This window comes from Caenorhabditis remanei, chromosome X (assembly GCF_010183535.1).
Source record: "Caenorhabditis remanei strain PX506 chromosome X, whole genome shotgun sequence".
Lineage (NCBI taxonomy): Eukaryota > Metazoa > Nematoda > Chromadorea > Rhabditida > Rhabditidae > Caenorhabditis > Caenorhabditis remanei.
This window is the reverse complement of record NC_071333.1, coordinates 9,462,528-9,476,511: the sequence shown is the minus strand read 5'-3', so window position 1 is coordinate 9,476,511 and position 13,984 is coordinate 9,462,528. Positions and strand designations below refer to the sequence as shown.

At 40.2% G+C, this 13,984-nt stretch overlaps 1 protein-coding gene across 1 annotated transcript; it reads left to right on the top strand.

The window, feature by feature from the left end:
* Window positions 1–6,331: 6,331 nt before the first annotated feature.
* On the top strand, window positions 6,332–13,773 carry GCK72_023847 (uncharacterized protein; the record flags this gene model as incomplete). Its single annotated transcript, XM_053735587.1, has 18 exons — window positions 6,332–6,462; window positions 6,511–6,703; window positions 6,753–6,909; window positions 6,959–7,110; window positions 7,226–7,246; window positions 7,654–7,746; window positions 7,797–7,959; window positions 8,180–8,323; window positions 8,368–9,965; window positions 10,032–10,226; window positions 10,280–10,857; window positions 11,002–11,116; window positions 11,163–11,474; window positions 11,524–12,213; window positions 12,260–13,315; window positions 13,369–13,529; window positions 13,581–13,681; window positions 13,739–13,773. The coding sequence occupies 18 exons, from the start codon at window positions 6,332–6,334 to the stop codon at window positions 13,771–13,773; spliced, it is 5,895 nt and encodes a 1,964-aa protein (XP_053579153.1).
* Between the last annotated feature and the right edge of the window lie 211 nt (window positions 13,774–13,984).

Here is a 13,984-nt window from a genome sequence, read left to right as displayed (position 1 = left end):
CTCCTGAAACTTCTCGAAAGTCGAAAGTTTTCTGTTTTTCATGGTCTTCTCTCTCCGACTTCTCTTTTTCCGCTTCTCTTGTTCCATTCCTTTTTCTGAGCAATTTATCACTCTTTTTAGTACTCATGGTGGTCAGTCCCTTTCGTTTTTTTTTTCTTCCCAGCTTTTCCGACCGCCACCATAGAAAACTTTCCCTATTCTAACGCTTTTGTTTTTTCTTTTCCTTTTTAGTTGGTTTTTTTCTTTTGAGAATCATGATTTGATTTCTCTCGCATCGGCTTTTTTTGGCTCCTTTCTGAATCATTGCGAAACATACAACATGAAACATCATCACGATTCTCCTTTTGCCGATTCTGGGCAACAAATGTTTTTATAATGATTCACTCAGACCAAAAATCAAGCAAAAATCAAAGAGGAATCGAGGAAAAACGTTTTGTATAAGTAAGCTCTTGAAAAGTGAAATAAATAAATAAAACGGTTTATTGGAAATTCTGAATGTGAGTAAAACTTCTGATGAGTAAAAATTTGTATGAATTAATGGAATCTCTAGTTAGTTGTCAAAAAGTTTCATTCAATCAGTTAGACTTTCTTAACCCATCTAAGAGAGTACGTTATTTTATTGAAGACCTATCTACTAATCAGTTAGCAAAGACACATTTCTTGGTAATGAGGACGAAAAAAACAGGAATGAAAATAGTACAACAAACATAAACTCAAAGTTACTCAACTTCATAAATTGGGTATCCTTTTCAAATTTAATTTGGAATCGCGTTAAGCAATGACTTTCCATAATAAGGCAGGTGTTGATCCAACTGTCTCCGTTTATAATTAATGAGATGACGTGACGCAACCAACATCAAATCTTCTCAGTAATCCTCACAGCCCATCACTAGTAACAGGTGGCGGACACCCGGAGAGATTTCAATGAAGGTTGCGACGAGAAGTCAATATTCGTGTTTCTCTCACAGTCCTGTTTATGGTCTCCCTTATCGCTCCATATATTCCATCAAATTGTACGGCTAGTGCGCGATCGGCTGGCCGGTCACCCGTTGCGGGTTGCTGCACACACCTATTTGAACAAGCACACACACATACACAAAACCTTCCTCTTCTCCATAGCCGAGCACAGCAATTTCTCTGCGCACTATTCGGGGCCTCGTTCTGTTTTTGCGGTCACAGCAGATCGTCTACAAACGACTGGCCCTCCCGAACAGTCGCATACTCTCCCGTCTGTTACCTTCTGCGTCTCGGATGAATCCGTTGTCTATAGACCACCCACAGCCAAACAAGGAAACCCTCTAGTTTCCCGGGCCACCAGCCCAGGTTGGCTCGCCCTTCACAGTCGATTATTTTCATGTTTGCCTATATTTTAACGTTCCCCTCCTTTTTTCACTTTCTTCGTTTCATTTTTTGTTCACTCAAATGTTGAATCGTGTAATAGAGACACTTTTGACACTATTGTTCGTTGTTTTCTCACGCTTTTCCACATCTTTTGTTGAAGAATACTTTCCACGTATCATTCTACTTTTGAACAGTCAACAATTCAGTTTTGATGTTATGTTTACAGTCAGTTGCCGCCTAAACCATTTATAAAATTTAACAAGACAAATCGCATTATGTTAATCAGACTAAATCACAGTGATATTGTTCTGCCCAATACCAATCGATATTTGATGTGGCTTTGAATGTGAAAAACAGAAATAATCTGTTTTTTGTTTTATTTTGTAGTTTGTTTGAAACAATAGTTGAAATCACTAACATTTGATAAAAAAAATTTGGAGCGTTACTTTTTGAGTCAAAAATCATTTTCTATTGATGACTCAAGTCAAAAAATAATTTATTTTTTAAAATTATTCAACTACTAAGAATATTTTCTAAGATTCACTCTGAACACTATAAGTTTGTCTCCCCATGATCTCTAGTCAATTTTGAAACGTTTCAAATTCATACCTTGTACCTCTTCCTCTCAAAAACTCGATCAAATCTCTTGACCTATATATTCGAGAATCTTACGGAATGCGAATCATTTTATCTGAAAATTTATATCGCCCTCTTGTCTCACTTCACCTCTATATACCTCCACGGTCATGTTCCCTCAACACCGTGTTGTTAGAAGATATGTAGATTGTATCGTTCCCGAGAAAAGGGGTCTTCACTGTTGTTCTCGCAACCCGTGGTATCTTCTGTAGATCTGTCTTGCATAGTTGAACCGCCTATATGCATACTTTTATCAGGCCACACTACCTTTATTCACTGGATAATTGAAGGTGTGTAAATCGACTATTCTGATGAGAGAGGCGTTTCAGAATACCTTATTCAACTCTTTCTCTTTTTTCAAACTAGTCGAATATTTTGCAAATCTGTAAATCACTTCATTTATATTTTCATGCAAAATTTTTTGTGTCATTCCTAATTATTTGTTAGTTTACAATTTGTTCTTCACACCTCCCCCGCTAGTAATTATCAATATGTGCTCAATGTGGAATTGGTCATTTGTTATCAGTTTTTTGAAACGCAAACAAACAGAGACACAACCTATGAGAACGGACAAGGAGTCGCAGCTCTCCAAACTTATTGTTTTAGTGTTATTTTCAAAGAGTGTCCTTCTCCAGAGCATCCTCTCGATCTTTTCTTCGGTTTTTTTTTTGGGTTTTTCGTTTGTATGTTTGTTTCAATTTTTGACCACTGCAGAAACATATCTTTTATCCTTCGTTCCCTATATCCTTCTATCTCTTTCTACACACCACTCGTTTGATGGCGATGTGTTCGTTTCATCAAGAAATGTCCGTCGTTTCTCAAAACTAATGCTTCATGATGTGTATGTGAGGATGACTTAGAACGGGAACCGAATTGTGATGAATGAAAGAGAGTTAGAGAGGAATAATCAAGTTCTACCCCTCATTTTATTTATAAATGAGTGACATGACCATGGTATGATTCATTACTGAAAATGGGCTGGGTTTAATATTTTCTCCCGAATTGTTCTTGATTTATACCTAGTTTTAAGTGGTAGAAGCAGTTGGTGTTGTATTTACAGATAGTTGTTTGAGCTGACCATTAGATCTGCCAGTTTACCTCCAAACAATTGCATTTTTTTGTGTATGCAAGGTCATTTTCCGGATGTGCCACCACAATCGCCATTGTGTCGGCGAACAACAAACCCTGGAGGTCTAGACTTTGCGCGTGGCAGCAATTTCTTTTTCGATTTCTTATTTCTTTTCCCCCATTTCCTTACATTTACCTTTCGGCCCTGTCTATTCATTCAAACTCTCTTGTTCCTTTGATGTCGTTCGTGTAGACGCTCATCCACACTCATTTTTTGTCGCTTCTTTTGGGTGTCGAGTTGTGAATTGAATCTTTCGCTTTTTCAATCTAAAACCCTCTCACTCAGCCGTTCTCCCGTTCGATACGTCGGTTGTCACCTGTTTGTTTTCGATGACCAAAACATTTCATTCGATACTATTCAAAGTGTTGATTCAGTCATCGTTTCAGTGTTGAAATCTAAAAATGTTTTTCGCTAAAATCTTCTAAATGTTTTCTGTTCATGAATATGCATGTCTAATAGTTCGTCTTGAAAGAAAAAGGGTAAATGTTTGTAGATGTGAGATATTTGCATGCAACGAGCCTCCACGTGTATCATTCACTCTTTCTGTCGTCAGTTCGGAGAAGACGCCTAATGTTCGGTGTCGCCGCTGATCATCCTGTTCAGACATGATTGTTCGGCAATGCTTATGTGGGAGGAAAGAAGGTCTCCCGTCATAGTCGGATAGTAGGCTGCTGGGCTTGAAAAGAGAATTATAACATAAATCGTTAGGGTAAACATCATCATGGAGAGAAGAAGCCGCTCCGCTAGACCTCACCAATTCGCTCTGTCTTTTCCCGAGTATTGTCGTTCAATTGATCGCTTTTTTCTGTGTTGTCCTTTCCTATTTTTTTGTCCTCAACCCATTTCCTCTCCCAGTACAGAGGCGTCAGTTGTCAACTTCTAACTTCCCCTCTGAGTCATAAAATATGCCAATATTTCGGGCCGATAAGCAGGGCGGGCGGAGTCCCAACATCGATTAGCACTACTGATAGTGTAACTGGGCATCGCTTTTTTATTCAATGATTCATAGAAGTTTACACTGTTCCATTACCCTTCAGAATCACATTCATTTGAAATTTTCTGCTCATCCGACTTTTTCTCTAAAAACTTTATTCAACTGAGACTTTTGTTCTCAAGAATCAGATGATTATGTTTTTTCATTTTCTTCCAGAATGCTGCTCCATTCATATTTTCATTTTCACGCAAGTCACAACACTCAGCCATATTTTTTTCCTTAAAAAATGCAGTCCAAATCTATTTATGAAGATTTTTTCCTGACCGATTCGACAGAAAATTTAGAATTCAAGATCAGAGCATCGAAAAAACTTATCATTAGTGACTTTTCCCGTCCGTTCCCACTAGTTCATTCGTTTATCACCACTTGACACCTAATTTATATATCTGATTGCCGAATTCATTTGAGAAAACGTTGCTTTCGACACTCTCAATATACCCTTTCACCCATTTTCACCGACCCATCAGACGGAGGCGATCGCAATCTCCGTTACAGCGTTATGTTCTGCATATCCATATCCGAAAAGTACACGCATCATACGGGTCATCTATACGCAACAACGAGGAAAAGGATAGGTGACAAATAGTTTCTTCGTTTTGTGTGTATGTGGCCAGTGTGTGTGTGTTTCTCTATGTATTTCTGTGTGAAAGGTGAAAAAGTCAGATGTGCTTAGAGTGAGAGAGAAAGAGAAGCGAGCGAATGAACGAGGAGGGTTGGGTTGGCGCGCGAATCAAGGACATCAATTCTTCATACCAATCCTTACACACACTCCGGGCCTCGAATCCTGCCGGTCGGGCGGCAACCTCTACCGCTGAGTGATTCTGACTACCTGACTGTCGCAGACGACGTTAGAAGGCGACGCGGACGGATGGGCCCCTCCATCATGTTCTTCTCCATGTTCGATGTTCACTTTCACCGTCGGATTCCTCGGACTGCCTGAACGTTTGCGCGATTTAACTCGACACCCTCTCTATGTCTCTGTATCCGTCCTCGATACGTCTAGTACCACATAACAGCCGCTTAGGAGGGAAGATTCTTTTCTTGTTGAGAACAACTGGACACCTTGTCCGTACTTTCCACTCTCTCACCAAAACCGCCTTCTCTTTGTTCATCTCCTTTTTTCCTCTACTCTCCACAGCACTTTTATTTAAAATCCAGTAATTTGTCGTCACTGAATCCAAATCCGTTACATTCCTTGACCTCGATTTTGTTCCGTTCCACATTGTTTCCTCTCCATTTTTGTCATTTCTCAGTTTTCTTTGTTTCAACCAACTTTAGAAGTTGGCAAAAAATGCGGAAACAAGCGATATGTCATGCCCAAAGTTTCATAAAATCCGTGACAAAAAGAAAAGTTGACACTTTGCTAGCATGTAGGACCAAATTATGATTTCGCAAACTTTGCGAGCGTTGACATATGTAAACAAAGTCTAGATTTTCTTGTTTGCGAGCATCTATTCCTGTGTATGGTAAATCTTCTTTTCCGAGTCGGCTCACAACAAGAAACGTTTCGATTGAAGGTGCAGGGTGTTCACACAAGTTTGTAACCATGCCCCTTTTTGGTTTTCTACAGTATACGTGATTTATGAGAAATTCAAAAAAAATGTTTATTAAATTTGAATTGTTCAAGTCGTATAGATGATTCATTGCTTTACATCTATTGTTTTTTGATTCTCCCCGCCTCCTCTTCCGTTCAAGACCGCCCCTTTCCAGAATTCTCTCTCGATTCTCATCATTGTTTTGGTTTACAGAAACATTTCCGATTTCAGTCGTTCTCTCTTTCCCGCTCGATCGGCGGTTTTTTCTCGCATCTGAAAAGCCTTCGATTTTTTTGTTCGGCGAAAAATCATTGTTTCTCAAATATATTCATATATTCATGAGAACGCAGAAGCCTTTTCCTTTTATTTCTCATAGTTTCTTGGTTTGTACGAAAACCGTACATTTTTTTGTATAGGAGAAGCCACAAAATGTTTATTAAATTTGATTTGTTTCTATCGTATATATGACTCATTTCTATTGTTTTATTTTCTTTTTTCCTCCCTTCCATCCGCATTCTCTTTTCTTTCTCCGCCTACTTTTCTTCCATGCTTTTATTTCAGTTCCTGCTCTTCCTATCTCTTTTTTCCATCATTTCATCAGTTACCATTCACACAAATCATTCTTTATTCCGTCCGTTTTTCTCTCTGAAATATGTTTTTCAAGTTTTCCTTTTCCAGATAATACGAAGTTAATCAATGGGTGACCTGCAGTATCTGCAGGTACAGCGGGCCGCCGTAGCCGATCCTGCGACGTTGGCGGCATGGGCCCAGAAAAAGTTATGTTGGGTACCAGACCAAAACGAAGGGTTCCTCTTTGGATCGATTAAGTGAGTCATCATTGTTTTGAACACGTGATCAACAAAATAAATTTTAAGAAAGGAATCTAACGATGAGTTCCTCGTGGAGCTCTGCGACACAGGCCGACAAGTAACGATTAGCAGAGATGATGTGCAGAAAGCGAATCCTCCAAAATTCGATAAGATTGAAGACATGTCAGAGCTTACATATTTGAATGAAGCCTCCGTGCTCAACAATTTAAAAGATCGTTACTACAGCAGTCTTATCTATGTGAGTCTCCTTTTCAGCAAGAATTTGACATGAACCACTGGATTTACAGACGTACTCCGGACTCTTCTGCGTCGTCATTAATCCATATAAGAAACTTCCTATTTACTCAGAAGACTTGATTGAGGAATTCAAGGGAAAGAAACGACATGAAATGCCACCACACATCTTTGCCATTGCCGATACAGCATACAGAAGCATGCTCCAAGGTAATCAAGCTTGATTTGATGTTTCGAAACTTAAACTAGTGGATTTCAGAGCGTGAAGACCAGTCTATTCTGTGTACAGGAGAATCAGGAGCCGGAAAGACAGAGAACACAAAGAAAGTTATCCAATATTTGGCTCACGTCGCTGGAGCAACCAGAAACAAGGGAATGAGTGCTGCAGTGGCTCAAACTATTGTCCAGAAAGTGAGTCAGGAGTTTTGAAAAAGTAATCTTTCGGCAGGGAAATTTCTCAACGGATATTCAAATGAACCAAGTGTTCTTTAAAAATAGGAATCATCAAAAAACGTTTTATTTTTAGCAGGATACTCGGAACCTGATCGTAAGTTTAATCATGTTATTGTTGTGACTTGTTGTCGTGACACTGTTGTGATTTTACTTTCATAACGCTCTGTTTCTTGACGTTCTCGTCTTTTTATTATTTCTGATGTATCAAATTCACCACACAAATCATGTCTTTCTCATTACCGTTCCAAAGCTAATATGTCAAAAAAAACTGTAACTAATCGTCTCAAACGTGCTCATTCATTTTATTAAACTCAAAATTATCACCCCTGTCGCTAAAGAAAATGGCTTCAATGACTGATTGATATCCCGAGCAAAACCATGCTTTCATCTAAAATGCTGTAGTCCTTATTTCTTGTTGTCTATTACAACCAAACCACTTGACAAAATGTGATGTGCTATTCACGAAATCCATATTTCCTTTCATAACCTTCAATATTTTAGGGAGAATTAGAAAATCAGCTCCTTCAAGCCAATCCAATCCTCGAAGCATTCGGTAACTCGAAGACAGTGAAAAATGACAACTCTTCTCGATTCGTAAGTTTTCCTCAAAATATTGTACAAGCCAAAACATTTTTATTTTGTAGGGAAAGTTCATCCGCATTAACTTCGACATGAGCGGATACATCAGTGGAGCCAACATTGAGTTCTACTTGCTCGAAAAGTCCAGAGTGCTTCGTCAATCACCAGATGAACGCAGTTTCCACATCTTCTATCAGATTCTCAGAGGATGCAGTGCCCAAGAGAAAAGTGGGTTGAGTCATAAAATCGAACATCAACAAGTTGTTCATTCGCGCGGGATAGTCAAACGGAATAGGATATAACAAACGTTTTATGTTTAATAGCGTCTTTGTGAATCATTTCTGATTCATCCTTCGTTTTTTGCTTTTCTTCGCAGCGATAGCTTCCGTAAAAGGGTTTGAATGGAAAAAACATTTTATAGGGAATTGTGAACAAATTTTGATTTCAGATGATTACCTCTTGGAGACAGTGGACAGCTACAGATTCTTGGTTAACCATGGAATTACTCTCCCGAATGTTGATGATGTCCAAGAATTCCACAGTACACTCAACTCCATGAAGATTATGGGATTCGCTGATGAAGAAGTTTCTTGTAAGCTTTATTTTTGATCCTGATCAAAACATTTTATCTTTCAGCAATTCTCCGTGTGGTCTCCGCAATTCTTCTTCTTGGAAATTTGGAGTTTACTCAAGAAAAGAAGAGTGATCAAGCGATGCTTCAAGACGACAGAGTCATTCAGAAAGTGTGTCATCTCCTCGGACTTCCAGTCATTGAGCTCCAGAAAGCTTTCTTGCGTCCACGTATCAAGGTTGGAAGAGAATTCGTCAACAAGGCTCAAAACCAAGAGCAAGCTGAGTTTGCCGTGGAAGCAATTGCTAAGGCTTGTTACGAGAGACTCTTCAAATGGCTTGTCAACAGAATCAACAAGTCTTTGGATAGAACTCACCGTCAAGGAGCTTCTTTCATTGGAATTCTTGATATTGCTGGTTTTGAAATCTTCACAACAAACTCCTTCGAACAATTCTGCATCAACTACACAAATGAGAAACTTCAACAGCTTTTCAACAACACTATGTTCATTTTGGAACAAGAGGAATATCAAAGAGAAGGAATCGAATGGGATTTCATCGACTTTGGACTTGACCTTCAGCCAACCATTGACCTTATTGAGAAACCAATGGGAGTTCTTGCTCTTCTCGATGAAGAATGTCTTTTCCCAAAAGCCAATGACAAAACTTTTGTTGAGAAACTGCAGAAGACTCATATCAAGCATCCAAAATTCATTCCAGCAGAGCTCCGTAACCGAACTGGTGACTTCGCTGTTGTCCATTACGCTGGCCGTGTCGACTACTCTGCTGATCAGTGGCTCATGAAAAATATGGATCCTCTCAATGAAAATGTTGTTGGATTAATGCAAAACTCTACTGATTCATTTGTTGCCGGAATCTGGAAGGATGCTGAATTTGCTGGAATCTGTGCTGCTGAAATGAATGAAACTGCTTTTGGAATGAGATCTCGCAAGGGAATGTTCCGTACTGTCTCTCAATTGCACAAGGAGCAGCTCACCAAGTTGATGACAACCCTTCGTAATACTTCACCTCATTTCGTCCGTTGTATTATTCCAAATCACGAGAAGAAGTCTGGAAAGATCAACTCAAATCTTGTCCTCGACCAATTGAGATGTAATGGAGTCCTCGAAGGAATCAGAATCTGTAGACAAGGTTTCCCTAACAGAGTCCCATTCCAAGAGTTCCGTCATCGTTATGAAATTCTGACACCGGACGTCATTCCAAAGAATTTCATTGATGGAAAGGAATCAGTTCGCAAGATGATCACTGCTTTGGACATTGACTCCAACCTGTACAGAATTGGACAGTCCAAAGTGTTTTTCCGAACCGGAGTACTTGCTCATCTCGAAGAGGAAAGAGATCTCAAGTTGACGGCTCTCATCCAAAATTTCCAAGCTCAGTGCAGAGGATTCCTTTCAAGACGTCTCTACACCAGAAGACAACAACAGTCAAGTGCAATCCGTATCATCCAAAGAAATGGTTTGGCTTATCTGAAACTCCGTAACTGGCAATGGTGGCGTTTATTCACTAAAGTCAAGCCACTTCTTCAAGTAACCCGTACTGATGATGAGATCCGTGCCAAAGACGACGAATTGCGTGCAACTAAAGAACGATTGCTCAAGATGGAACATGAGTTCCGCGAGAATGAGAAGAAATTGGATCAGGTTAGTATTTGATCACGAGATTCATCTCAAACAAATCATAAATATGTTCTCACGGTTTATGTTCAGGTGATTGTCGAGCGAGCTGTGATTCAAGAGCAACTCCAACAAGAGGCTGACAATAGTGCTGAGCTAGAAGATATCCGCGGTCGTCTTCAAACTCGCAACCAAGAACTTGAGTACATTGTCAACGATATGCGAGAGCGTCTGTCTGAGGAAGAACAGCAGAATGAGAAGAACAACGATGAAAGAAGAAAACAGATGGTAAGAATAAAAGAAAATTAGGACAGAATACTTGATAAAATGTTAAATTTCAGGAAACTGTCCGTGATTTGGAAGAGCAACTTGAACAAGAAGAGCAAGCAAGACAGAAACTCTTATTGGACAAAACCAGTGTTGACCAAAGACTCCGTACACTCGAAGAAAAATTCGTCGAGCTCCAAGATGCATATGACAAACTTCTCAAAGAGAAGAAACTTCTTGAAGAGAAAGTTGAATCTCTCACCAATCAACTTCTCGACCACGAAGAGAGAGCCAAACATGGAATCAAAGCCAAGGGACGTCTTGAGAACCAACTCCATGAGCTGGAACAAGACCTCAACCGTGAACGCCAATTCAAGTCAGAACTCGAACAACATAAGAGGAAACTGTTGGCTGAATTGGAAGACAGCAAGGATCATCTCGTGGAGAAGATGGGCAAAGTCGAGGAACTCAATAATCAGTTGATGAAACGTGATGAAGAACTTCAACATCAATTGACCCGTTATGATGAGGAATCTGCGAATGTTGCTTTGATGCAAAAGCAGATGAGAGACATGCAGACGACTATTGACGAACTCCGTGAAGATATTGAGACTGAAAGAAATGCTCGGAATAAGGCAGAGATGACAAGACGGTGAGTGAGATATTTACATATGGCGGGGTGATAAGTATACAAGAGAATATTTGCATTATTTTCTCACCTGACACTTAGGTAGAGATATTAGTTAAATGAAATCAATATGCCGGCTTATCTCATTATTCCAAAGTTTCTATTCAGAGAGGTTGTCGCTCAACTGGAAAAAGTCAAAGGAGATGTACTTGACAAAGTGGATGAAGCGACTATGCTCCAGGATTTAATGGCCAGAAAAGATGAGGAAGTCAACACAACAAAGGTAGAGTTAAGTGTTTTCTTTCATTTCTTATTATTTATTTTTTCAGAGAGCTATCGAGCAAATCCAACACACGATGGAGGGTAAAATTGAAGAGCAGAAGGCTAAATTCACTCGTCAAGTAGAAGAACTTCATGACCAAATTGAGCAGCACAAGAAACAACGTAATCAACTTGAGAAGCAACAAAACGTGGCTGATCAGGAACGTGCGGAGATGGCTCAGGAGATCGCGCTGCTCCAAGCTAGCAGAGCTGACATCGATAAGAAGAGAAAGATTCATGAGGCTCATTTGATGGAAATTCAAGCCAACTTGGCAGAAAGTGATGACCATAAGAGAACCCTCATTGATCAGTTGGAGAGAGTAAGCATTATTTCAATAGCAACTGTTATTCAATTTTATGTATTTTCAGAGCCGTGATGAACTCGATCATCTGAATCGTGTACGTGAAGAAGAGGAACATGCTTTTGCCAATATGCAACGTCGCCTGGCAACTGCTGAAGCTGCTGTTCTCGAGTTGAACGAACAAATTCAAGAAGAAACCCGATTGAAGATTGCCAATATCAACAGAGCTCGTCAACTTGAAGATGAGAAGAATGCGCTACTCGACGAGAAAGAGGAAGCTGAAGGACTTCGTGCACATCTCGAGAAAGAAATTCATGCGGCTCGTCAAGGTGCAGGAGATGCTCGTAGAAAGGCAGAAGAGGCAGTCAATTTACAACTCGAAGAGCTTAGAAAGAAGAATCTGAGAGATGTTGAACATCTTCAACAACAATTGGAGGAGAGTGAAGCTGTTAAAGAGAGAATTCTTCAGAGCAAAAAGAAGATCCAACAAGAATTTGAAGATGTTGCCATGGAACTCGATAATGTTCGTGCTTCTCACAGAGATGCGGAGAAGAGACAGAAGAAATTCGAAACTCAAATGGCTGAGGAGCGAGCTGCAGTTCAGAAGGCACTCCTTGACCGTGATTCCATGAGTCAGGAGTTGAGAGATAGAGAGACCAGAGTGTTGTCACTCCTCAATGAGGTTGATCTTATGAAGGAGCAGTTAGAAGAATCTGACAGAGTCCGACGATCACTTCAACAAGAACTTCAAGACTCGGTGAGCTTGAAAGCGTGAAAACAAACATTAATAAAAGCTAATTTAGATCTCCAACAAGGACGATTTCGGAAAAAATGTTCACGAACTGGAGAAGGCGAAACGATCGTTGGAAGCTGAGTTGGTTGACATGCGAGCTCAGATGGAGGAACTGGAGGATAATCTTCAAATGGCTGAGGATGCTCGCCTCCGTCTCGAAGTCACCAACCAAGCTCTCAAGTCTGAAAGTGACAGAGCCATCAGCAACAAGGATGTTGAAGCAGAAGAGAAACGACGTGGTCTTCTCAAGCAGATCCGAGATTTGGAGAACGAACTTGAAAACGAGAAGAGAGGAAAGTCTGGTGCAGTCAGTCATCGTAAGAAGATTGAGAACCAGATTGGAGAACTCGAGCAACAATTGGAAGTAGCTAACAGGTTGAAAGAGGAATACAACAAACAGCTCAAGAAGAACCAACAAATCATCAAGGAGTACCAAATTGAATGCGAAGAAGCTCGCCAAGCCAAGGAAGATATTGCTGCTCAATTGAGAGAGGCTGACAGAAAATACAGAGCAGTTGAAGCTGAACGAGAGCAACTCCGCGAGGCTAATGAAGGACTCATGCAAGCTCGGAAACTTCTTGAGCTCGAAAACGACGAACTCGAAGAGCTCAGATCGAAGGGAGGAGGCATCAGTTCTGAAGAGAAGCGACGTCTTGAAGCCAAGATTGCTCAGCTCGAAGAAGAACTTGAGGAGGAGCAGAGTAACTGTGAACTTGCCATCGACAAACAACGCAAGGCTCAAGTACAATTGGAACAATTCACAACTGAACTGTCTATCGAGCGAACGGTCAACCAAAAGACTGAAGCTGAAAAGCAAGCTTTGGAGCGAACATGTAGAGACTACAAGGCAAAGATCACAGAACTCGAGTCCGGTGCTCAATCCAGAGCTCGTGCTCAGATGGCTGCTCTTGAGGCAAAAATTCAGTATTTGGAGGATCAATTGAGCGCTGAAGGACAAGAGAAAACAACTTCGAACAGAGCTGCCAGACGATTGGAGAAGAAGCTGAATGATATGACTCAACAATTCGAAGACGAGAAGAGAGCCAATGAACAAGCTAAAGAATTGGTGAGTTTCTATATAAAGTGATAGATGAAATCATTTTAATTCTGATTTTTCAGCTAGAGAAGTCCAACCTAAAGAACAGAAACCTCCGCCGCCAACTCGATGAAACGGAAGATGAAATCTCACGTGAACGAACGAAACATCGTAATGTTCAACGTGAAGCTGATGATCTTCTTGATGCCAATGAACAACTTACCCGTGAACTTATGAACCTCAGGTAACAAACCTCCCATGAATGTAGGTCATAACAAAGTTTATAATATTTCAGAGGAAACAACAGAAGGCGTGCTGATATGCGCCTTCGTCGAGGCTTCGATGTGCCCGGATCAAGTGATAATCTTGCACGCGAAGACGAAAATGAATCCAATGGTAGATCTATTATATATGAATGAAACTTGCATCTATAATAATCATTTCTCTTTTCAGTGTCCGGATCTGAACACGGAATGTCGGTGAACTAATTCTGCTCATGTCATTATTACCAGATAATCAAAATGTCACAATGCCAACTTTTTTCTAATCAAGTCCACGCTTTGCGTAATAATTCTTTCCCAATGGTTTTTTCTCACATTTTTTCTTCTCATCACTCCCAAAAAGTTTTGCTCCCTCCCTTTTGATGATAATTGCATATCCACCACAAATGCTTGTTTTTTGTACGAGACACATTTTTTA